General features: G+C 49.4%; 2 protein-coding genes across 9 annotated transcripts in view; one reads left to right on the top strand and one right to left on the bottom strand.

The window, feature by feature from the left end:
- The window catches only part of LOC137432209 (histone-lysine N-methyltransferase SETMAR), a 42352-nt gene extending 37481 nt beyond the window's left edge, over positions 1 to 4871 (bottom strand). For both annotated transcript variants that reach the window (XR_010985455.2, XM_068123925.2), the window contains exon 1: positions 4812 to 4871. The gene's annotated coding sequence lies outside the window, so the exon portion shown is untranslated. The remainder of the gene's footprint in view (positions 1 to 4811) is intronic.
- Positions 4872 to 5206: 335 nt separating this feature from the next.
- The window catches only part of LOC137432210 (DNA repair protein RAD51 homolog 3), a 44535-nt gene continuing 26193 nt past the window's right edge, over positions 5207 to 23548 (top strand). Inside the window, exons 1-2 of one of the 7 annotated variants that reach the window (XM_078782923.1) lie at positions 5207 to 5221; positions 14702 to 14824. In XM_078782923.1, coding sequence (XP_078639049.1) covers positions 14707 to 14824 — 118 coding nt within the window. In that variant the 5' untranslated portion in view covers positions 5207 to 5221; positions 14702 to 14706. Of the gene's footprint in view, positions 5795 to 14701; positions 14825 to 23548 lie in introns of all 7 variants that reach the window. The other 6 variants (XM_078782922.1, XM_078782925.1, XM_078782921.1 and 3 more) reach the window with 6 other exon arrangements.

Below are 23548 nucleotides of genomic sequence, written 5' to 3'. Positions count from 1 at the left end.
TCCACGTCGAGGTGGGCCGGCTTGAGGCGGTCTACCGAAATGCGGTCAGGAGTACCGCCGATGTCCAGGGTGAAGTGCTTCGCCCCGGTCTCCAGCACGCGGAAAGGCCCGTCGTACGGGGGCCGCAGTGGTGTCCGGTGGGCATCGTGGCGGACGAAGATGTACTCCGCCGTGCGAAGCTCCGGGGCGACGTGCGTCGGTGGGTGCCCGTGGCATGCCGTTGGCACCGGGGCGAACCTCTGGGCGGTCTCTTGCAGAGCGGAGCGCTGCTGTGCCGCGGACCATGGTGCCGTGGAGTCGGGGAGGAACTCGCCCGGCACCCGCAGCGGTTGCCCGAAGACCAACTCCACCGCGGATGCGCGCAGGTCCTCCTTGGGTGCCGTCCGGAGGCCCAGCAGGACCCAGGGGAGCCTGTCGACCCAGCCGCCGTCGCGGAGGGTGGCCCGGAGCGCGGCCTTCAATGAGCGGTGAAATCGCTCACACAGGCCGTTAGCCTGGGGGTGGTAGGCCGTGGTTCGGTGCAGCCGGACCCCGAGCCCCTGCGCGACCGCCCCCCAGAGCTCTGAGGTGAACTGGGGGCCGCGGTCGGACGAGATGTCTGAGGGGGCGCCGAACCGGGCGACCCAGGTGGCGATGAAAGCCTGCGCGACATCGGCCGCCGTTGTCGACGCCAAGGGCACGGCCTCCGGCCACCGGGTGGTGCGGTCCACCATAGTGAGGACGTAGGTGAAACCCCGCGAGGGGGGCAGAGGTCCCACCAGGTCCACGTGGACGTGGTCAAACCGGCGTTCCGGCACCGTGAACGGGGCCAACGGGGCCTGGGTGTGCCGGTGCACCTTGGCGCGCTGGCACGCGAGGCACGTCCTGGCCCAGCCGCGGACGGCCTTCCGGAGGCCATGCCAGACGAACTTGTCGGCGATCAGCCTTTGGGAGGCCCTCGCGCCCGGGTGGGACAGGCCGTGGATGGCGTCAAACACCTGGCGCTGCCAGCCCGCGGGCACGATGGGGCGAGGACGCCCGAGGGAGACGTCGCACAAGAGGGCCGCGCCCGCGCCGTCGAACGCCACCTCGGTGACGCGGAGGCCCGTGACGGCGGTCCGCAAGGCCTGGACGTCGGGGTCAGTGGCCTGGTCCGCTGCCATCCGGGCATAGTCGATGCCGAGGTGGACTGCGTGGGCGACGGCCCGGGAAAGGCAATCCGCCACCGGGTTGTCCTTCCCCGCGACGTGCTGGATGTCCGTCGTGTACTCGGACACGGCCGAGAGGTGACGCTGCTGCCGGGCCGACCACGGCTCGGTGACCTTGCCCATCGCGAAGATCAGCGGCTTGTGGTCGACGAAGGCAGTGAACGCACGGCCCTCGAGCAGATGGCGGAAGTGCCTGACCGCCAAGTGAAGCCCGAGCAACTCGCGGTCGAAGGTACTGTAACGGCGTTCGGGCGGGCGAAGCTGCCGGCTAAAGAACGCCAGCGGTTGCCAAGCTCCACGCACCCATTGCTCGTGCACCGCGCCCACCGCGCCCACCGCGTAGTCCGAGGCATCGGTGGTGAGGGCGATCGGTGCATCAGGCGCCGGGTGCGCGAGCATGGTGGCGTTAGCCAAGGCGAGCTTCGCGCCCGTGAACGCCGTGTCCATCTGCTCGGTCCAGGTAACGTCGCCTTTGCCCGGCTTACCTCGGAGAGCTTCGTGCAGGGGGCGCAGGAGCTGGGCGATATGGGGCAGGAACCGATGGTAAAAGTTCACCATGCCCAGGAACTCCTGCAGCCCTCTGATCGTGCGGGGGCGCGGAAACCCCTTCACCGCCTCCACCTTGGCCGGCAGGGGGACGGCTCCGTGCTGGTGACACGGTGCCCCAGAAAATCGATTATGGTGGCGCCGAACCGGCACTTTGCGGGGTTCACAATCAGGCCATGCTGGCCCAGGCGTTCGAAGAGCGTGCGGAGGTGGCGTAGGTGCTCTTCGCGGGACGCGCTGGCGACGAGGATATCGTCCAGGTAGACGTAGACAAAATCCAAGTCACGCAGTACGCTGTCCATCAGTCGCTGGAACGCCTGAGCCGCATTCTTCAGACCAAAGGGCATGCGCAGGAACTCGAAGAGTCCGAATGGCGTGATGACCGCCGTCTTCGGGACGTCCTCCGGCCTGACGGGGACCTGATGGTAGCCGCGTATGAGGTCCACCTTCGAGAAGAAGGACATGCCCGCCAAACGGGCGGAAAAGTCCTGAATGTGGGGGACGGGGTAGCGGTCGGGAGTCGTGGCGTCATTGAGACGGCGATAGTCCCCGCACGGTCGCCATCCCCCGCCGGGCTTCGGCACGATGTGCAGCGGCGACGCCCAAGCGCTCTATGAGCGCCGAACGATGCCGAGTCGCTCCAGGGTAGCGAACTCCGCTTTTGCCACCGCCAGCTTCGTCGGCTCGAGGCGGCGTGCCCGGGCGTAGACCGGTGGCCCGACGGTGGGGATGTGATGGGCCACCCCGTGCTTGACGGCCCCCGCCGAGAAGGTGGGCCGCGTGAGGGCCGGGAAGCCGGCGAGGAGGCGGGTGAATGCGTCCGCTGCCGGAAGCGTACAGACCAACGTGGCCGGAACCGAACCGCTTAGCAAGCCGCTCGTTGAGCTGGACAACGCACAAGCGAGCGAGCTGAACGTCTCGGCCTGGACAAGACGTCTGCGCTTGACGTCGACCAGGAGCCCATTAGCGCACAGGAAGTCTGCGCCAAGCAGTGCCATGGGCACGTCGGCGGTGACGAACGTCCATCGGAAAACCTGCCCTCCGAACCGCAGAGAGAGGCAGCGTTTTCCGTACGTACGGATGGGCGTCCCGTTCGCGGCAAGCAGCGTGGGGCCCCCACCCGCGGCGTGCTTGTCTGACGTGCCGGCGGGAACGACACTCACCTGCGCTCCCGTGTCGCACAGGTAACGGCGCCCGGAGAAGGTGTCCGTTATGAACAGCAGGCTGCTCAATAGTGGCGATGAGCGCCGGCCCGGGCGTTTCCCGACCTGTTGAAGGAGCATGGCGGATGACACTGCCGAGCTTCGTGGCCGAACTTGGCGTGGAACCAGCAGCAGGTGGTGGAGCTGGAGGAGCGCGGCTGGCTCCGCCAGGCCGGTGGAGTTGGCGGGTTTCCCCGCGGTGGTGATTTTGGCCGCGGCGGTGGGTGGGGCGTGGCGGCGGTCACGAGGTGCGTATCAGCATGCTGCGTATGCTGTATAAGCTGATGCTGTGGATCAGCAGCATCAGCAGCAGCATCAGCAGCATCAGCAGCAGCATCAGCAGCATCAGCAGCATCAGCAGCAGCATCAGCAGCAGCATCAGCCACGAGGGCCGTGACGGCCACGCCGACTCTCGCCCGCGTGTCTGAAGCGGCGAAGTACTTGTCCGCCTCGGCTGCCAATGCTCGGGGTTCCGTTAGCCCGGTCCCGGCTAACGCGAGGCGAACCTGCGCTGGAAGTTGGCGACGGAAAAGCGCCCGGAATAGAGAACCGGGGGCTTCGTCGCCCAACAGTGACAGCATATGGTCCATTCGGACCGACGGGCGCGTGTCAACCAAGCTCGGGGAGATCCAGGAGGCGGTCGGCCCGTGCGTCGTCCGTGAGGCCGAACGTGGCTAGGAGTAGCCGCTTGAGTGCTTCGTACTTGTGGCCGTCCGGTGGGTGGCGAAGGACGGACACAACTCGAGCGGCCGTGCCGGGCCCGAGGGAGGCGACGACGTGGCAATAGCGCGTGTCATCGCCGGTGAGGCGCCGAAGCTGAAATTGGGCTTCGGCCTGGACGAACCAGACTTCGGCCTGAGCCTCCCAAAATTCGGGAAGTTTGATGAAGTTGGCCATGGCAATGGCGTCGCGTGTGGAAGGATCGCTCCGGCAGATCCAACGTCGAGGGGGTCACCAGTAAAGCGCGGCGTTACGCGCGCTGCTTGCGAGCAAGGAGGAAGCGGACAAGCGGTAACTTATAAGCGTCTTTATTTCAGGAGCTCACTGTAACACTGGTGCGCTCCGGGCTGCGCGCCCGGTGTATATCATGAGGCCACGCCTACCCCTCGGGCGTGGCCACCGCCCACTTGGTGCGCGGAATGATGTCACCACGCCAGTGGGCTTTTGTGTCCGCCACAGTGTCATAACTTGAAGCAGATACTGGGTTTGCTGTTCATCCCTTGTCAGGAGACCATTGTACTCTTCCATAAGAGCAACTGCATGCACCAGAGTGCAGCTGTACTGTATTCAATTAACTTAAAAACAACTTTAAAATGTCAAGTACATAGCAAGGTCATAGGTCAACTTTAATGATCAAAATCATAAGTATAGCAGTGGAGAATAAATAAATAATCAACTCCAAACATTTATGCGAAAATAAATATGGAAATTACAAACTCCGTGTGCAACCCCTAAATTTAGTGCAAATGGCTTCAAATTTCACCACAAAGGTTTTTCATACATACAAAAGATTTTAATTGTTAGGAGCATGACTTTTCTAACTTTAATTTTGAAGAACCATGTTCATATATAATGATGTAAAATTGAACTCGACGGACCCCGGGGCAGCGACCACCTCTCATCGGTCCTGGCGATATGACAGAGATGTTTAAGATAATGAAGGACACGGACAAATTATGTACAGAAGATTTATAGCACAATAGACAGTGATCGGACCAGGGCCCATAGCGGAGCCTGAGCGCAAAGAGGAGAGCTTGACGATGTAGGGTCGGGGGTCTTTCACTCGGAGAGTAGTTAATGCATGGAATGGTATCCCTGGAATGGTAGTGGCACACAAAGGGTAGACAGGAATTTAAAATGGGAATCCGATAGGTACCTAGAGGTATTGAAGGTAGAGGTGTACAGCGTTCAGGAGGAATGTTTCCAGGCCCTGGGAGGAGATTGAGTGCGGGTGGTGACACCATGTGACGAATCGACACATCCTGGGTCAAAGTTGCTTTGTATTCCTTGTTACAAGTTATTTCTTTATTATATATTGTTTTATGTTGTGTTTTCTTCTCTCTTTAACTCCTCTCTGGTTTCTCTCTGAGAATGTAGATATGACTACGTAATAGGCGGTGTATAAGATTAAACGCGGTTTGCTTTGCTTTGAATTTTTAAAACAATAATATTGTATATCTCTGTATGTACAAATATGTTATCAGCATAAATTTGGTGTTGATTTTTTTTTTCATTCGTATAACTAAAATCAAAATGTAATCGACTGTAATTTATGCGGCATAATTGGTGAGAGTTCAAGTGTCGCTCAGTTTGGCGGTAAAATATGTTTATGTCTTGCGGCGCTTTCCAAAGGCTTCTGTGAGGTGTTCACGACGCTGTGGATCTTCCATGTGTTTATGTGGTGTTTTTAGTTCCTTAATAATCTGATAAACAACCTCAGAGTACAGAAGACGTATAATCAGCCATAAGTGATACTGATAGTCTGAAGGAAGGTACAGCACGATTTATGGTGCAGACGTACGTACGTGCTTACCTTTGACCTGTTTAGTTTGGGTTCGTTTCCTCCCAGACCCGGCTCTAAACCATCTGATTTGTACTTCGGAGGCAGGGTGTTACATTGTCATTCGGATGGACGTTAAGCCGGCTGTCCCGTCTGCTAACACAAGTTGGTAAACGTTGGATCTCAAGGTGTATTTCGCGAAGAGTCGGCGGGTTATCGCCGGCACGCCGAGCAAATTACGAATTCCTGCTCAAATTACCTCAACTTGGGCCTGAGCAGCCGATTCGTCACTTGGACGAAAAACTTTCTCGGCCCAATAATTGTGGTGGTGGTGGTGGTGGTGGTCGTGGTCGTAAAAGGTACCATCTTTATCTTAAAAGTAATTTTGAATTGTCTCTGAACCTGCAGCTTTTATGTGGAAATGACGTCATTGGTGGATAATGTTGTGTTAGACATTGAATCGAGGTTTATATCCCAATAACCCGTCATCGATTTGTCACCTGAACAAATTAATAATAATAATTATAATATGAAATTGAAAGATTGATTTTGTTCGCTCACGAGATCGAGATGTTCACTTGGCCACGATACCTGAAACACATTTCCCTTCCCATGCTCCTTACCTGTCCTTTCCCATACTCCTTACCTGTCCCTTCCTTTACTCCTTACCTGTCCCTTCCCTTACTCCTTACCTGTCCCTTCCCTTACTCCTTACCTGTCCCTTCCCTTACTCCTTACCTGTCCCTTCCCTTACTCCTTACCTGTCCCTTCCCTTACTCCTTACCTGTCCCTTCCCTTACTCCTCACCTGTCCCTTCCCTTACTCCTTACCTGTCCCTTCCCTTACTCCTTACCTGTCCCTTCCCTTACTCCTTACCTGTCCCTTCCCTTACTCCTTACCTGTCCCTTCCCTTGCTCCTTACCTGTCCCTTCCCTTACTCCTTACCCTTTCCTTCCCTTACTCCTTACCTGTCCCTTCCCTTACTCCTTACCTGTCCCTTCCCTTACTCCTTACCTGGCTCTTCCCTTACTCCTTACCTGGCTCTTCCCTTACTCCTTGCCTGTCCCTTCCCTTACTCCTGACCTGTCCCTTCCCTTACTCCTGACCTGTCCCTTCCCTTGCTCCTTACCCTTCCCTTCCTCCTTACCTGTCCCTTCCCTTACTCCTTACCTGTCTCTTCCCTTACTCCTTACCTGTCCCTCCCTTACTCCTTACCCTTTCCTTCCCTTACTCCTTGCCTGTCCCTTACCTTGCTCCTTACCTGTGCCTTCCCTTACTCCTTACCTGTCCCTTCCCTTACTCCTTACCTGTCCCTTCCCTTACTCCTTACCTGTCCCTTCCCTTACTCCTTACCTGTCCCTTCCCTTACTCCTTACCTGTCCCTTCCCTTACTCCTTACCTGTCCCTTACCTTACTCCTTACCTGTCCCTTACCTTGCTCCTTACCTGTCCCTTCCCTTGCTCCTTACCTGTCCCTTCCCTTGCTCCTTACCTGTCCCTTCCCTTGCTCCTTACCTGTCCCTTCCCTTACTCCTTACCTGTCCCTTCCCTTACTCCTTACCTGTCCCTTCCCTTACTCCTTACCTGTCCCTTCCCTTACTCCTTACCTGTCCCTTCCCTTACTCCTTACCTGTCCCTTCCCTTACTCCTTACCTGTCCCTTCCCTTACTCCTTACCCTTTCCTTCCCTTGCTCCTTACCTGTCCCTTCCCTTACTCCTCTTTCTCAATTTTATTTCCCCACTTTATACTCCCCACTCCTCTCGCCCTCCTTTCTCTATGCTGTTGTTTTCTTTTTTTATTCAGCCCTAATTTAGCTCCATTCCCATGCACAAGGGAAGGGACGGATAAGTAAATTGCATCCCAGTTGTTCAAAAGGCCAAGATGGTTTGTCCACTAAATTGAATCTGCTCATGTGACTCGATCACATGATTATGTTATTTTTACCTGTCTCAACTGGTTTATTTTCAATTTCTGTCCCCCGTCCCTCTGACAAGGTTGGAAACTGGGACGTTAAAACGAGCTCCGTCCGACCGACCGACTGATCATCCGTCCATGTCCAGTGCTTCACAAAGTATTCACACAGCTTGACTTTTTTACATTTTGTTGTGTTAGCCTGAATTAAAAATGGGTTCAAATGAGATTTTATTTTTGTCACTGATTTACATAAAATACCCCATAATGTAAGTGGGATGGGTTTTTGTTTTTTTTAGAAATGTTTACAAAATAATGAAAAATTAAATACACAAATATCTATTTCACATAAGTATTCAGCCCCCTGAGTCGATACCTTGTAGAAGCGACTTTGGCAGTGATTGCAGCTTGAAGTCTTCTTGAGTTTGTCTGTATCAGCTTTGCACATCTGGATTTGGGGAGTTTCTCCCTTTCTTCCTTGCAGATTTGCTCAAGCTCTGTCAAGTTGGATGGGGAGCGTCGGTGAACAGCAATCTTCAAGTCTTTCCACAGATTCTCAATGGGATTCAAGTCTGGGCTTTGGCTGGGTCACTCAAGGACTTTCACGTTCTTGTTCTGAAGCCATTCTGGTGTTGATTTGACTGTATGCTTGGGGTCATTGTCCTGTTGGAATGTAAATCTTTCCCCGCAATCTAAGGTCTTTTGCACTCTGAAGCAGGTTCTCCTCAAGGATTTACCTGTATTTGGACCCATTCCTTGGTCTCTCTATCTTTAAAAGTCTCCCAGTCCCTGCCACTGAAAAGCATCCCCATAACATGATGCTGCCTCCACCATGCTTCATGGCAGGGGATAGTGTTACATGGGTGACGAGATGTGCTCGGGTTACACCAGATGTAACGCTTTGCATTCAGGCGAAAGAGTTAAATTTTCGTCTCATCAGAACGCAGCATATTTTGCCTCATGCTGTGAGTCTTTCACATGCCCTTTTGCAAACCCCAGGTTGTGCTGTCATGTGCCCTTTTGCAAACCCCAGGTTGTGCTGTCATGTGCCCTTTTGCAAACCCCAGGTTGTGCTGTCATGTGCCCTTATGCAAACCCCAGGTTGTGCTGTCATGTGCCCTGATACAAACCCCAGTTTGTGCTGTCATGTGCCCTTTTGCAAACCCCAGGTTGTGCTGTCATGTGCCCTTATGCAAACCCCAGGTTGTGCTGTCATGTGCCCTGATACAAACCCCAGTTTGTGCTGTCATGTGCCTTTTTGCAAACCCCAGGTTGTGCTGTCATGTGCCCTGATACAAACCCCAGTTTGTGCTGTCATGTGCCCTGATACAAACCCCAGTTTGTGCTGTCATGTGCCCTTTTGCAAACCCCAGGCTGTGCTGTCATGTGCCCTGATACAAACCCCAGGTTGTGCTGTCATGTGCCCTGATACAAACCCCAGGTTGTGCTGTCATGTGCCCTGATACAAACCCCAGGTTGTGCTGTCATGTGCCCTGATACAAACCCCAGGTTGTGCTGTCATGTGCCCTGATACAAACCCCAGGTTGTGCTGTCATGTGCCCTGATACAAACCCCAGGTTGTGCTGTCATGTGCCCTGATACAAACCCCAGTTTGTGCTGTCATGTGCCCTGATACAAACCCCAGGCTGTGCTGTCATGTGCCCTTTTGCAAACCCCAGGTTGTGCTGTCATGTGCCCTTTTGCAAACCCCAGGTTGTGCTGTCATGTGCCCTGATACAAACCCCAGGTTGTGCTGTCATGTGCCCTTTTGCAAACCCCAGGTTGTGCTGTCATGTGCCCTTATGCAAACCCCAGGTTGTGCTGTCATGTGCCCTGATACAAACCCCAGTTTGTGCTGTCATGTGCCCTGATACAAACCCCAGGCTGTGCTGTCATGTGCCCTTTTGCAAACCCCAGGTTGTGCTGTCATGTGCCCTTTTGCAAACCCCAGGTTGTGCTGTCATGTGCCCTTTTGCAAACCCCAGGTTGTGCTGTCATGTGCCCTTTTGCAAACCCCAGGTTGTGCTGTCATGTGCCCTTTTGCAAACCCCAGGTTGTGCTGTCATGTGCCCTTTTGCAAACCCCAGTTTGTGCTGTCATGTGCCCTTTTGCAAACCCCAGTTTGTGCTGTCATGTGCCCTTATGCAAACCCCAGGTTGTGCTGTCATGTGCCCTTTTGCAAACCCCAGGTTGTGCTGTCATGTGCCCTGATACAAACCCCAGTTTGTGCTGTCATGTGCCCTTTTGCAAACCCCAGGTTGTGCTGTCATGTGCCCTTATGCAAACCCCAGGTTGTGCTGTCATGTGCCCTGATACAAACCCCAGGTTGTGCTGTCATGTGCCCTTATGCAAACCCCAGGTTGTGCTGTCATGTGCCCTTATGCAAACCCCAGGTTGTGCTGTCATGTGCCCTTTTGCAAACCCCAGGTTGTGCTGTCATGTGCCCTGATACAAACCCCAGGTTGTGCTGTCATGTGCCCTTATGCAAACCCCAGGTTGTGCTGTCATGTGCCCTGATACAAACCCCAGTTTGTGCTGTCATGTGCCCTGATACAAACCCCAGTTTGTGCTGTCATGTGCCCTGATACAAACCCCAGGCTGTGCTGTCATGTGCCCTTATGCAAACCCCAGGTTGTGCTGTCATGTGCCCTTTTGCAAACCCCAGGTTGTGCTGTCATGTGCCCTGATACAAACCCCAGGTTGTGCTGTCATGTGCCCTTATGCAAACCCCAGGTTGTGCTGTCATGTGCCCTGATACAAACCCCAGTTTGTGCTGTCATGTGCCCTGATACAAACCCCAGTTTGTGCTGTCATGTGCCCTGATACAAACCCCAGGCTGTGCTGTCATGTGCCCTTTTGCAAACCCCAGGTTGTGCTGTCATGTGCCCTTATGCAAACCCCAGGTTGTGCTGTCATGTGCCCTTATGCAAACCCCAGGTTATGCTGTCATGTGCCCTTATGCAAACCCCAGGTTGTGCTGTCATGTGCCCTTTTGCAAACCCCAGGTTGTGCTGTCATGTGCCCTTATGCAAACCCCAGGTTATGCTGTCATGTGCCCTTATGCAAACCCCAGGTTGTGCTGTCATGTGCCCTTTTGCAAACCCCAGGTTGTGCTGTCATGTGCCCTTTTGCAAACCCCAGGTTGTGCTGTCATGTGCCCTTTTGCAAACCCCAGGTTGTGCTGTCATGTGCCCTGATGCAAACCCCAGGTTGTGCTGTCATGTGCCCTTTTGCAAACCCCAGGCTGTGCTGTCATGTGCCCTGATGCAAACCCCAGGTTGTGCTGCCATGCCCTTTTGCAAACCCCAGGCTGTGCTGTCATGTGCCCTGATGCAAACCCCAGGTTGTGCTGTCATGTGCCCTTTTGCAAACCCCAGGTTGTGCTGTCATGTGCCCTTTTGCAAACCCCAGGTTGTGCTGCCATGCCCTTTTGCAAACCCCAGGCTGTGCTGTCATGTGCCCTTTTGCAAACCCCAGGTTGTGCTGTCATGTGCCCTTTTGCAAACCCCAGGTTGTGCTGTCATGTGCCCTTTTGCAAACCCCAGGTTGTGCTGCCATGCCCTTTTGCAAACCCCAGGTTGTGCTGTCATGTGCCCTCATGCAAACCCCAGGTTGTGCTGTCATGTGCCCTTTTGCAAACCCCAGGTTGTGCTGTCATGTGCCCTTTTGCAAACCCCAGGTTGTGCTGTCATGTGCCCTTTTGCAAACCCCAAGTTGTGCTGTCATTTTTTTTTTTTTTTTTTAATTTTTTTTTTGTGTGTGTGTACAGAGTCGAGGCTCGTGAAAGAGCTAACATTTATCAAACAAACAAATCAAACAAACAAGCAAACAAAGTATATAAAAAGGGGAGCAGTCGACAAGATGGGGAGACAAGGGGAGGAAGTACACAAACACAACATTGGAGAGCAGGGACATCGGGAGATGTTTTTGGAGGGAGAGGGCCTGGGGGGAGGCAGGATAGGTATAAAACGCAAGGACACCAAGGACTTCCAGGAAATAAGTCAAAAGTCACCTCAAAAAGTGGATTTGGGGTGAAATTAGCGGGGGTAGAAAAGATCAAGGTTTTGGATTGGGGAAGATGAGAGATGGTGGTGAACAGCCGTTTTAAAGACCTGGAGGGAGGAGTGGGATTGAAGAGAGTGGGGGAGTTTGTTCCAGAGGCGGGAGAAAAAAGGAGTGAAGGTGAGCAGAGAGTCTTGATTTTGGCAGTTTAACCATAAGAGGGTTGCAGGCAGATCTTGTGCAACCTGCAGGAATATTTGGGGGACAGAGCCCAGAGAGAGCTGGGTGAGCAAGGCCGGAGAGGGGTCGGTAGAAGACGGAAAGACCACCAACCTGCCTGCGGTGATTAAGTGAAAGGCCCTCGGAGATAGCGTCATCGCGGGAGATTCCAATGATTTTGAACCCTTTGGTTTCAACAGCGTGAAGACGAGCTAGGTGTGAGGCAGGAGCACCAGCCCAGAGGGGAGAGCAGTACTCCATTGAGCTGCGGATGAAAGCCTTGTATGTGGTGAGGAGCTCAGGTGTGCCAAGGAAGGACTTCGCACGATGGAGGATGCCCAGTCGGCGACTGGCTTTGGAGGCCAGCTTGGAAATGTGGTTTTCCCAGGAAAGATCATGGCAGATAGTGAGACCCAAAAGCTTGAGTGACAGAACTTCTTGGAGAGGATTATTCAGAAAGTAGATGGGAGGGTTGTCCAGTCGGTCTTTTCGGAGAGACATCGTAAGAGTGTGAGATTTGTCAGGATTGAAAGACATGTTCCACTTGTTTGACCAGTCTGTGATTTTGTCCAGGTCTTCAGAGAGTGAGGAGGCTGCAGACTGCCGATCTGAGGGAAGAGGAATGGAGCGGCAGAGAGTGGAGTCATCAGCAAAGAGATAGAGAGGATTTTCCACAGAGTCGGAGAGATCATTGATAAAGACCAGAAAAAGCACAGGGCCCAGAACACTGCCTTGGGGAACTCCAGCCTGAACAGGAAGAGGAGATGAGAGAAACCCATTCAGGGCCACACGTTGACGACGACTAGAGAGGACGTCCGCCAGCCATGCGTGGAGATTTCCATGGATACCAAAGGAGGAGAGTTTGGTGAGCAGAGCGGGGTGCCAGACCGTATCGAAGGCACGTGAAATGTCGAGGGAGACGGCTCTAATTTCCTGTTTGGCATTGAGGACCTCAATCCATTGTTGAGACAGCAGAAGCAGCATGTCCAGAGTAGAGTGACCTGGTCTGAAACCAAATTGATGATCAGAGATCAAGCCATTGGAGAAGAGGAAAGATTTCATATCCGAAGCAATGATGGAAATCCATGACTTTGCTGATAATTGGGAGAAGGCTGATTGGTCTGTAGTTGCTAGGATCTGTTTTTGCACCTTTTTTGTGCAAAGCGGTGATGTTGGCTGATTTCCAAGCAGATGGCAGTTGACCTTGAGCAAAAGAGAGGGTGAAGAGAACAGAGAGAGGGAGTGAAAGAGCGGAAGAACAGGATTTTAGGACCCGTGGGCTGATGCCGTCAGGTCCAGTTGCAGAATCAGAATCAGAGTCGAGGGTTGACAGAAACTTTTCCACCTTGTCAGGAGGAAAGGACACGGAGTCCAGGAGCGGCTGGGTACAACTGGGTATGGTGGGTACAGAGAGGGATGGGTTTGGGACACAAGATTTAGAGGCAAACACAGAGTTGAGGCATTCAGCTTTTTCACGTGCGGAGTCAGCTGTGTAGCCGTTTGAGGTAAGGGAGGGGATGGAGGGGGAACAAACACCAGAAACAGATTTGACCAGACGCCACCAGGATTTGGAAGAGGGAGACAGATAAGAGAGTTCAAAGGGAGACAGAAAAGAGAGTTCGGTCTTGAGAACGGAGAGATATTGTTTCCTGGCTCTCCTGAGGGTGGACACACACTTGTTTCGGGCTTTGTGAAAGGAAATGAGATTTCCTTCCGTTGGATTTGCTTTCCAGGAGACGAAGGCAAGCTGTTTCTGGGCAACAGCCTCACTACAAGATTCCGTGTACCATGGACGGGAGGAAGGGTATGACAACTGAAGACGAGATGGGATAAATCTGTGCATGAGAGAGAGCAATTTACTTTGGAAGAATTCCCAGGATGAGTTGATGTCAGAGGTGGTAGAGATGGAATTGGCCACAGGTCATGTGCCTTTTTGCAAACCCCAGGTTGTGCTGTCATGTGCCTTTTTGCAAACCCCAGGTTGTGCTGTCATGTGCCTTTTTGCAAACCCCAGGTTGTGCTGTCATGTGCCCTTTTGCAAACCCCAGGTTGTGCTGTCATGTGCCTTGTTCTCAGGAGTGGCATCCTGGTCACTCTCCCATAAAGCCTAGATTTGTGAAGTGCTGCAGATACTGGTGTCCTTCCGGCCGGTTCTCCCATCTCAGCCAAGGAACTCTGTAGTTCTGTCAGAGCTGTCATTGGGTTCTTGGTCACCTCCCTGACCAAAGTCCTTCTTACCCAGTTACTCCAGTTTGATCGGACGGCCAGTTCTAGGAAGAGTCTGGGTGGTTCTATATTCCTTCCATTTCCCAATGATGGAGCTCACTGTGCTCTTGGGAACTTTCAACACTCTAGAAATTGTTTTATACCCTTCCCCACATCTATGCCTCCTCACAATTCTATCTCAGAGTTCTACGGACTACGGACCTTTGACATCACGGTAAAGTTTCTGCTCTGACATGCACTGTCAAATGTGGGACCTTATACAGAAAGGTGTGTTTCTTTCTAAATCATGTCCAATCAATTGAATTGGCCACAGGTGGACTCCAATCAAGTTGGAGACATCTGAAGGATGATCAAAGGAAATTGGATGCACCTGAGCTCAATTTGGAGTGTCGCAGCAAAGGGGTTGAATACTCATTGACTCGAGGACATTTCAGATTTTCATTTTTTATTATTTTGTAAAAATAAAAAAATTCAACTTTACATTATGGGGTATTCGTGTAGTTCAGGGACAAAAAAAATCTCAATTTAGTCCATTTTAAGTTTAGACTGTCTCAACAAAATGTGAAAAAGCCACGAGGTGTGAATAGTTTCTGAAGGTGCTGTACTTTTGTGTCCGTGATATTTCAAAAACTGTTGAACATTTAGCTTTCATATTGCAGATATATGTTCCTGTGACATTATCTCAACCTGATTTGATCACGGCTGTGATTGGCTAAATTATGTTACCATGGCAACCATCTCGGGAACTTTGCTTGTGTACTTGATGTTTCAAAAATGTTCAAGATTTAGCTTTCACGTTAGATATATTACTCGTACCACCCAAAAGGTGTGTTGGGGGTAGGGGGGGGGAGAGATTATTAGCTCCCTGTTTTCTTTGAATTGCGATTTTGGACTGCATGTAATTGCAGGTGCAATGCCTAGACAGGTGGGCAGCCTGCCGTTGCCACCACATCAGCGAGCACGATTACAGGCTGCAGGGTTCGAAGCTACAGATGAGCTCCAGGGGATTGGGCCGTGCCAGCTCGCTGAGGGTAAGGCTTGCGGAATCACCTGAGGATAATGATAGTGAACAAGACAGTCGGATATCGTTCCTATGAACTTATCTGCAGTTGAAGGGCTGCAGAGAGAGCTCAGCGCTATGCACATTTGCCTTTGAGCTGTTTTTCCTGGTTTCAAATCTAGACCCAGGCATAAACGGTCACCCTAACATTTAGCAAGATGGGTGAGACATCAATGTGTGTGTTTTCCCCTGGATGGACATGCGATTGGAGGACCCATCTGGCAACACTGGTCGTTGGTGGTTGTTAAAGGGACACAATGATGAAATTTTTTGACGATATATGTTTAAGAGGATGATATTCCTCACTGACTTGTCAGCACAAAAAAGAATGGGGAGAATAAACAGCCGAATAACAGTTTTTTTTTAAATCAGTCTATTTACACTGGTATTATGCAAATGAGCCACTTCCATCTATTTGCGTGATATCACAGGTGCACAACTATTAAGTGTGCACCTCGCGTCAATTTACTTGCTAAATTAGCACATGATACACATTTCTTGTAAATTTCACGTAAAATATTTTGTTTCTAAGGATGTAGTTTCAGAATTGTTCATAAAAAGATGTTGAACTAGGAAGAGTACCCGTCCCAAATGATGGGAATAGCTAGCATAGGATCCCCTCCCCCTCTCCTCTCACCATCACACTCTCTCTCCCCCACTCCTTCCCCTATTCTCTCCTCCACTTCCCTCTCCCTCCAACATCCCCAATCCCCTCTCTTCCCCACTCATCTTCACGTGCATTCGATTGGCATACATAACCATGCCAACGGTTTTTTTCAACCAAGTAAATTGATTATTACCTTTCCAACGGTACGGATTAGGCCCTGGTGTTGGGCTAGCGGCTAGGGTGCCGGCTTAGGATCCTAGGATCCTGGGTTCGAATCCCGGTCGATCGCTGAATTAACGCCAGGGGGGTTGACTCAGCCTGTCATCCTTCCGAGGTCGGCTAATTGAGTACCAGTTCACTGGTAATTCCCTGTTTGTCGTAAAAGGCGACAAAAAGGGTTGGTGGCAGGAAGGGCATCCGGCCGTAAAACATTGCTTCAAAAAGGGGACCAAAAAACAACAACAACCACGGTCCCCGAAAAAGGCCAACCCCCGCTTTGCGGGGAAAAATGGCCTCTAAAGGTGGTTTTTTTTGTTTTGTTTGTTTTTTCAACATAATCAGGTGAAGGTACAGGACAGGGGTTGGATTTCAAAACCACAAACAGACGTTTTTGGAGCAAAATATGTTGCCAGTGAAAGAAGATGATGTCATAGTGTGCGGACGTACATAGAAACACTCTGCTGGGACCCATATCAATAACAGTTGCCACATGGATGGCGATCTTGTGCACTTGTGGCACTACTTTATTAATAACCAATTTTTTTTTTCTTTGTATATAAGATCGAAGCTCGTTTAAGAGCTTAAATTAATATTAATAAAGAGATGCATAGTAAAACAATACTGGATTTTTATTTTTATTTTTATACATCATCACGGCTGGTGGGAGAGTAAGAACACAGAACAGACAATGACGTTCACAGGAGAAACAAAAGTTGACACAAAAAGTAGAATCCAAAAAGATCACTACTGATGTCCCTGGCCCGTAATAAAATCAAATCAAAATACGGTGTAAAATAAAAATCAAATATATCAGCTTTTAATAAGCATATACAATTCAATCATGACGGGTGCACAAAACTCAACAAAACATAGAATCATACACACAAAGTTATGAATTGTGTCCAATGAATTATTTGGAATAAGGGAATGGGAAACGGGAACGGGTAGAAATGGGGTTTTAAACATGAACGGGTCAAAACGTTAGGTGGGATTTCTTCCTTCATTCCTTCCTTCCGTGTAATTGCTGCTTCATCAGGATGAAGATTACTGCGGGCGGTGCATAGGCACAGAACGCTGGTTTGATTGCGCATTGCCTTGGAAAAAAAATAACAACTCTGGTTATGTAATGAAACCAAAACATTGCTGTTGCTTATGTACATATATAATACATCGTGTTTATATAGCTTGGATTGATTCCAATTCCACTGGGCCATAAAGGAATTATCCCATCGGCTTGAAGCCTGAGGAATAAACAAACGGTGTGTCTCAGAATGCCTGTGACGCCGATGGGCTGTGACCTTTCGACATTTGATGATGCTTTTAATAGTTGCTGTTGGTCTTTTTCATACTGATGAGAAAAGTTAAAGGGAACTCATGGCGATTGTGAATATTACACTTCTGTTTGGAGCAGTTTTACCTCACGTCCCGTGGAGCGTAATATATAATTATACATCAGTTTAAAAAAAAAGAAAAATTGAAATTATTTTCCCATTTCACTAATTTTGGAACTTAGGCCATGAGTATTGAATCAAATCCCAAATTAATCCCAAAAATATTGAATCATATTTTGAATATCAACTTTTAATAAGCCTATACGATAATCTTGCCAGGAGCCAATCACAGTGCACCTAGCCTCACACAGCGTCGAAGTCTTACCTGGGACGGACGGCCAACTCTGGGTTAATCCAAACCCACAAACAAAGAAACGAACCAGGACGAGAAAAGTAAAATTTAACAAATAATGAATTTATTAAAAGTAATTGTAAACCAAATAAAATGAATGTGAGGTAAAAACTATTTCCTAATTTGAGACGTCTCCATCAGACTCATATACAAACAAGGGGGAAACGAAAGTAAAAGAAAATAAATAATGTTTTGGTAATCGACCGTCACTCAGCTTTGCGTCCCCAAATGGCTGGTAAGGTTTCCTGGTCGTTCGTCACCTCCAAACCACCACGCGGGAAGCGCACAAAATGGCGTGGTGTCGCGTCCCTCAGCGTCCCAACATGACGTTGTGGAATAATATATATATTCATATATATATTAGTATATGTTAATATTGCTAAAAACAGTTAAATTGCATCTCAATGTGATCTTGTGTAAAATGGGTTTTCAAACCGTGCAGTCTGGCAAAAGCCTTGGAACCGAAGAGATAACCTTTGTCCTTTAGTGAAAAAGCTTAGGAAAGAGTGTTGACTCAGCCCTGGGTTATAAGCTAGAGTCAACTGACTGAGATTAAATTGCCAGAGAGTGTTGACCCTTTTTTGGCCCAAACAGTGACCCTGCTCCCTGATAGCTATCTTGTGTATGTCTTGAGTGACTGGTAATGCAGAGCAGATGGGTCTTGGCGCCAGGAAGACAGGCTGCTGAGTTCTGTGTTGATCTCTGAATTATAATCTCACTACATCAAAGGAGCGAAGGTCTATTTAAGCACCAATGCTCCGAGAGAAGAGAGGAATCATCTGAAGACGCAGGACGAGAAGGGAGAAGATTTCAAGCAACGCGTTATATCTTAGTTCAATTTTGTGTAACAAGTTTCCCTCCTAATTCGGAATAAACCTTGGCTCGAAGAGACGTACCAAGTTCTTTTGTATCTGAGTTTCGTCTCAAATTATTACCTTCAGGGTTCATAAAAAAGTTCCCTGACAATGTCCTTCTTGCATCCCGAGCCTCTCTTGTTCAGTCTCTTTCCACAAGCGCACACGAGCCAAAGATGCGCCGCTGCCCGCGACCAAGCCAGAAGAAAGAGGAAATGTGACCGCCTCCAACGAACGCCAAGACCGTCGTTTCTGTCGGACCTGGCGGCATTGTTAGCGAATGAGCACATTACATCGCTGTCGTGGTTTTACTGAGCCCTCGATTTCCTGGCTGGCCAAATGTAATAAAACCCAAGGGAAGACCACAGGAGGCAAATTACACTGGGGAATTGATCTTTAAGCCCTAGAATTAATTGGCACAATGCCACGCCCCTTATGATGACATGCAAACACGCTTACCTGATACGGGTTCCCTACTTATGTACATCGAGATGGGTTCGTCTTCTTCGCGACACTCGGAGCATGCTAAAACCTACACACTCTGATCTTTCTTAAGGTATTTCATCGTTTACCCCCACAAACGTAACAATATACATACGTATATGACAAAACTACAAATGCAGAATTGGCGAATGTCATGGGTGGAAACCCTCGTGTCATTTCCTCACTTTGCTTTAAACGCGATCTCTATATTTTTATACCTATCCCCTGATTTGTGCCTTTCCACAACTTTATCGCAGATTTATTTTGAAAGTTCCTTGGTGCTCATGGTTTTAATGGCCGAAGCCTTTTTTTATTAACAAAAAAAGGTTTAAAAAAAACACAAACATCAAACTTGAAATCAAAACTATAATCAAAACCAAATAAATCCAGAACAATAATCAAACAAGTAAATAAACAATAAATGCCAAACAAACAAAACCAATAAACCAACAACAACAACAATAACAAAACCAACAAAAATAGATCAAACCCATAAACAACAATAAAAACAAGAAGTCATCATGCGGAGCATGATACTTGCAAAATCCACACCCCCTCCCCCCCTCCCCCCCCCCCCAAAAGGTTGCCATTGTCCATTGTTCAAATGACATCAAATTGTCCATTTTATCAAAATTTAAAGTGACTATCTTGATCAAAGCTCGGGTCAGTAGGATGAAAAGTGACTATTTTTAGATGAAAATTGATGATTTTAGAAATTTGACCTGGAGTTGACCTAAAAAATTGTTGAACTTTTTAACCTAAAAAAAAATTGTTGGTTTCCCAATTCAGTGAGGTACTATGCAAATGCTGTTAAATTCTCAAATCAATCGGATGAAAATTGATGATTTTTTCAGATGAAAATTAATAATTTTGGAAGTTTGACCTTTGACCCTTTGACCTCAAAAATAGTTGGTTATCCAATTTAGTGACTCGATATACAAATGCTGTTCAATTTTCAAGTCAATCGGATTAAAATTGGCGGTTTTAGAAATTTTACCTCCAGATGACCTTTGACCTCAATCAATAGGCTTCTCAATTGTGACGACCTCTACAACTTGGTGAAGTTTCATGATGATCGGTTTAGAATTGTGACCTGTAGGCCGGTGACAAAGTCCATGTCCTCAGTCCGAGGAGGAGACATTATCCTCCCCGCCTCCCCTCGAGGGCTCATCCTCCACAGATTGTGGATCAACATGCCGCACAGCAGCACCTTACTTTCCCTCCCCCTTCGGCTCTTCCCGAGCACTGGGGCGGGAGGACAACCCCGAACCCCCTGCCACCGCCATCTCGCCATGGTCTGCCTGGGCCACGGGGACTGCAGCGGCCACCACTTTTTCTCCCTCCTTCCTACTCCTACCGTCCCTTCCCTGTGGGGGGAGAGGGAACAGGCACACCAGCCACTGCCCTTCCACTAGTCCCGGGGTCAACACCCCCACCCGCAGACGCACGCATCTTGTTCGCGTAGCCCTGCGGGCATTAGCGGAAGGTGTGCCCCATGGCACTGCAAAGGTTACACCGAACCTCAGAGGTGCAGTGTTCTCTCAAATGTCCCAACTGGACACACTGTGAGCAAAACGATTCTTTACACGCAGATACAAAGTGGTCCAGTTGTCCGCACTTGCGGCACACTTTCGGCTGCTCGCCATATTGGAGTCCTGGGGAGGGGCGGAGGACAACACGGGGAATTACGGGTGGGGAGAGGGAGGGAGGGATGTGGTAGCGGGGAAGCGCGAGGCTGCCTACCTGCCTGGAGGGCGGGGCCACCAAACAGGAGGAAGGCCGGGGAAAAGCAGGAAGGGAGAGACTAACGAAAACGCAGGACGAACAAAGACAAAAAGTATAAGATAAACACATAGACGAGATGGTGGCAATAAAAACGCGCAGGACAAACACAACCAGGTTACCAATCTGCTCAGGTGGACACCGAAGCACCCTCCCCTTACAGCCTGCTCACCAAATCAGCCGGGTGTGCTGTGAAATGCACTACCCATCAGAGGAAACCTGCAGGAACAGCTGATTTTATTCCTGAAATAATCAGAATCACTACAATGTAACACAGGTGGGGGCCAATTAACTTGGTGTGTGATTTTGAAGGTGATTATTTATACCTGAGCTCATATACAATTGCTATTACAAGGGGGTGGACACTTATCCAACCAAGATATTCAAGTTTTGTATTTTTAAATTAATTTTCTGAAATTAGTAGAATTTGTTTTTACCTGAAAGTTGTGGGTTACGATGTGTAAATAAAGGTGGAAAAAGTCTGATGTAATGCATTTTAATTCCAGGCCATAAGGTAACATAAGGTGAAATTTTGAAAGGGGGTGTAGACTTTCTATACGCACTTGATGTCTTTTGGGAAAAAAATGGTTTATTGCAAAAATCATGAAAAACTTGTTTTGAGTTGACCAACCGTGGGGGCAGGGAAAGTGGGGGGGGGGGGGGGGGTGTTGCAGTACCTCTCTACTAAGCTCGCTGAATATAACGTAGTATGTACATTGTACTCTACTAGTGGACTGTCTCAACGCTAACGACTGCTAACGACACCGACAAAGGTGCAAAGGATGATATTACGGAAAAAATTGTTAAAATAGAATGTCTTTCCTGTCTGTATTTGAGCATTATGTCTTCGAACGATGGAGGGTCGTGATGGGGGCACTGTGTGGATTTTGTGACTGAAACGTGTCGGTACGTCATCATATTTCAGCAATTTCCAAGGCTCGTTTACCAGGTAGTGAGCCTGTTGATCAAATAGGAATGCTGACGGCTCCAAGTGGTCTTCACAAACAACAAGATATTTTAAATTAACATATTGTTACGTTTGTGGGGGTAGACATGAAATACCTTCGGGAAGTGGGAATGTGTAGGTTTTATTATGGACCGTGTTACGCGAAGAAGACGAAGCCATCTCAATGTACATAAGCAAGCAGGGTAAATGTTCAGGTTAAGAGTGTTTGCGTGTCTTCGCACGGTGGGTGGAGCTTGTGTTGTCTAGATAGGGCTTAATAATAATTCCCAGTATGTATTGCCTCCCTGTGATTTTTCCCTTCATTTTACTTCATCAAAAAGGGCCGCCACTACAACAACCATAATCGCCCGACAGAAACCCGAACATTTGCCGATCAGCAAAGGAACCCCGCTCAGCTGAACATTCCCGAAGAATGGCTAGGCTCCGCCTCGGAGGACCGGAATTGACAGGCCACGCCCTGAGCTTAATCCGTGGGCGTCAATAATGGCCGTGAGGCCACACCCTGAAGGACGATTGGTTGGGACGATTCGACGGCGCTGGGCGATTGATCAAAAGGATGACGTCACCGGGACGCTCCGAGAAAAAGCAAAAGGAGACAACATATTGTCTCTCTTTTGTGCTGGCTTTCAAAGACGACGGCTGCGGTTTCCCTTTGCTCTTGTCCTGGTCTTGATCGCGGCGTCGCTTGGTTGTTTTGCGTGGGAGGACGACGGGCGCTCACCTGTGTGCGTCGGACGGATCATCGGAGCCTTGTTGGCGAAAGAGGGCCGCCTGCACGGAATACCTCACGGTTGAGGTGCGACAAAAAAGCGTCTCCGTGCCATTGTTGGAGTGGGATCCGCACGTGGCTTCGGCCGCTTTGGAACTGCCGACCATCGACGCGCTCGCTGGAACAGTAAAGCTGAGTTCGGCCTATTATGAAAGGAACATTATTTTATTTTCTTCATTCATTCCCCTGTCTGTACATGAGTCGGAGTGGAGGATCCTCAACCTCGGAATTTTAGTTTACCTCACCTTTCGTTGTGTTTTACATGGCTGTAAATACATTTATATTTGTTGAATTTTACTTTTCTGTCCAGTCTCATTTCTTTGTTCTGTGGGTTCGGATTAACCCTGTGTCGGCCGATTAACCCTGTGTTCCAATCAGGTAAGGCTTCAGGCTTTCCCGCGCGCTCGAAAAGATAATCCCGCCAAGATTCTAAGTACGCCTTGGAGTTAAAGCTCGTTTCGGTCATCTGTCACCCAGGGATCTTAACCCCGGGGACACGACAATATGTTTTGATGTTGAATTTGGTTGTTCCTATGTTTTTCAACCACATAGCACATGATCGTTAACGATCTTTTTGTGGGTCAGATATGCAAAAAACAAACGACGTTTGAGTTCTGTGGGTAAATCTATCGACGATTGGAACAGTTATAAGCTTGGCACATTGGCATCTTGAACGCTAGAATAGCTTGTGATGAAACACAGATGTACGTGCCCGTCAATTGAGTTGTGCACCCATGACGTCGAGCAAATAGACGGAAATAGCTCATTTGCATAATTAAAGTGAAACTAGTTCGATTTTAAAAACGATGATCCAGATCATTCTCTTAAACATATATATTGAGGTATTTTCATGATTGTGTCCCTTTAAAGATCCCATAGTGTCTTCAGCAAAGAGCATGCGAGTTATCACTGGCACTCTGAACAAATGACCAATTACCTGCCCTGACTTACTGGGAAGGCAACGGCAAACCCCCTCGTGTAACTCTTGCTAGACGCTGATTCGGCAGCACCAACGCCCCCGTAAGGAGCATGATACATTGATGATGATGATGATGATGATGATGATGATGAATCTCACTTGGACAGATTTAACAAGTTTTATTCCATCGCTGTTTCACCTTTGGATGCAGTGATTGGGCCTCGGAGGCCCACGAGGTTGTTTTTTTGTTGTTGCAGAAACGATGCTGTACAAATTTTTTTTTGAATGAGCCTCGTTTTCACCGAGTTTCATGTTGTTACACAAAATTCAGTGACATAAATAAAAAAAAATTACATTCAGGCTCGTGGGAAAATCTTCATTCTTCACTTATAACCCGAAAATCCGACACGAA

This window comes from Myxine glutinosa, chromosome 8, assembly GCF_964187855.1.
Source record: "Myxine glutinosa chromosome 8, kmMyxGlut1.1, whole genome shotgun sequence".
Classification (NCBI taxonomy): domain Eukaryota; kingdom Metazoa; phylum Chordata; class Myxini; order Myxiniformes; family Myxinidae; genus Myxine; species Myxine glutinosa.
Note: the sequence above shows the minus strand (reverse complement) of the source record. Positions and strands in the feature narration are given on the sequence as shown.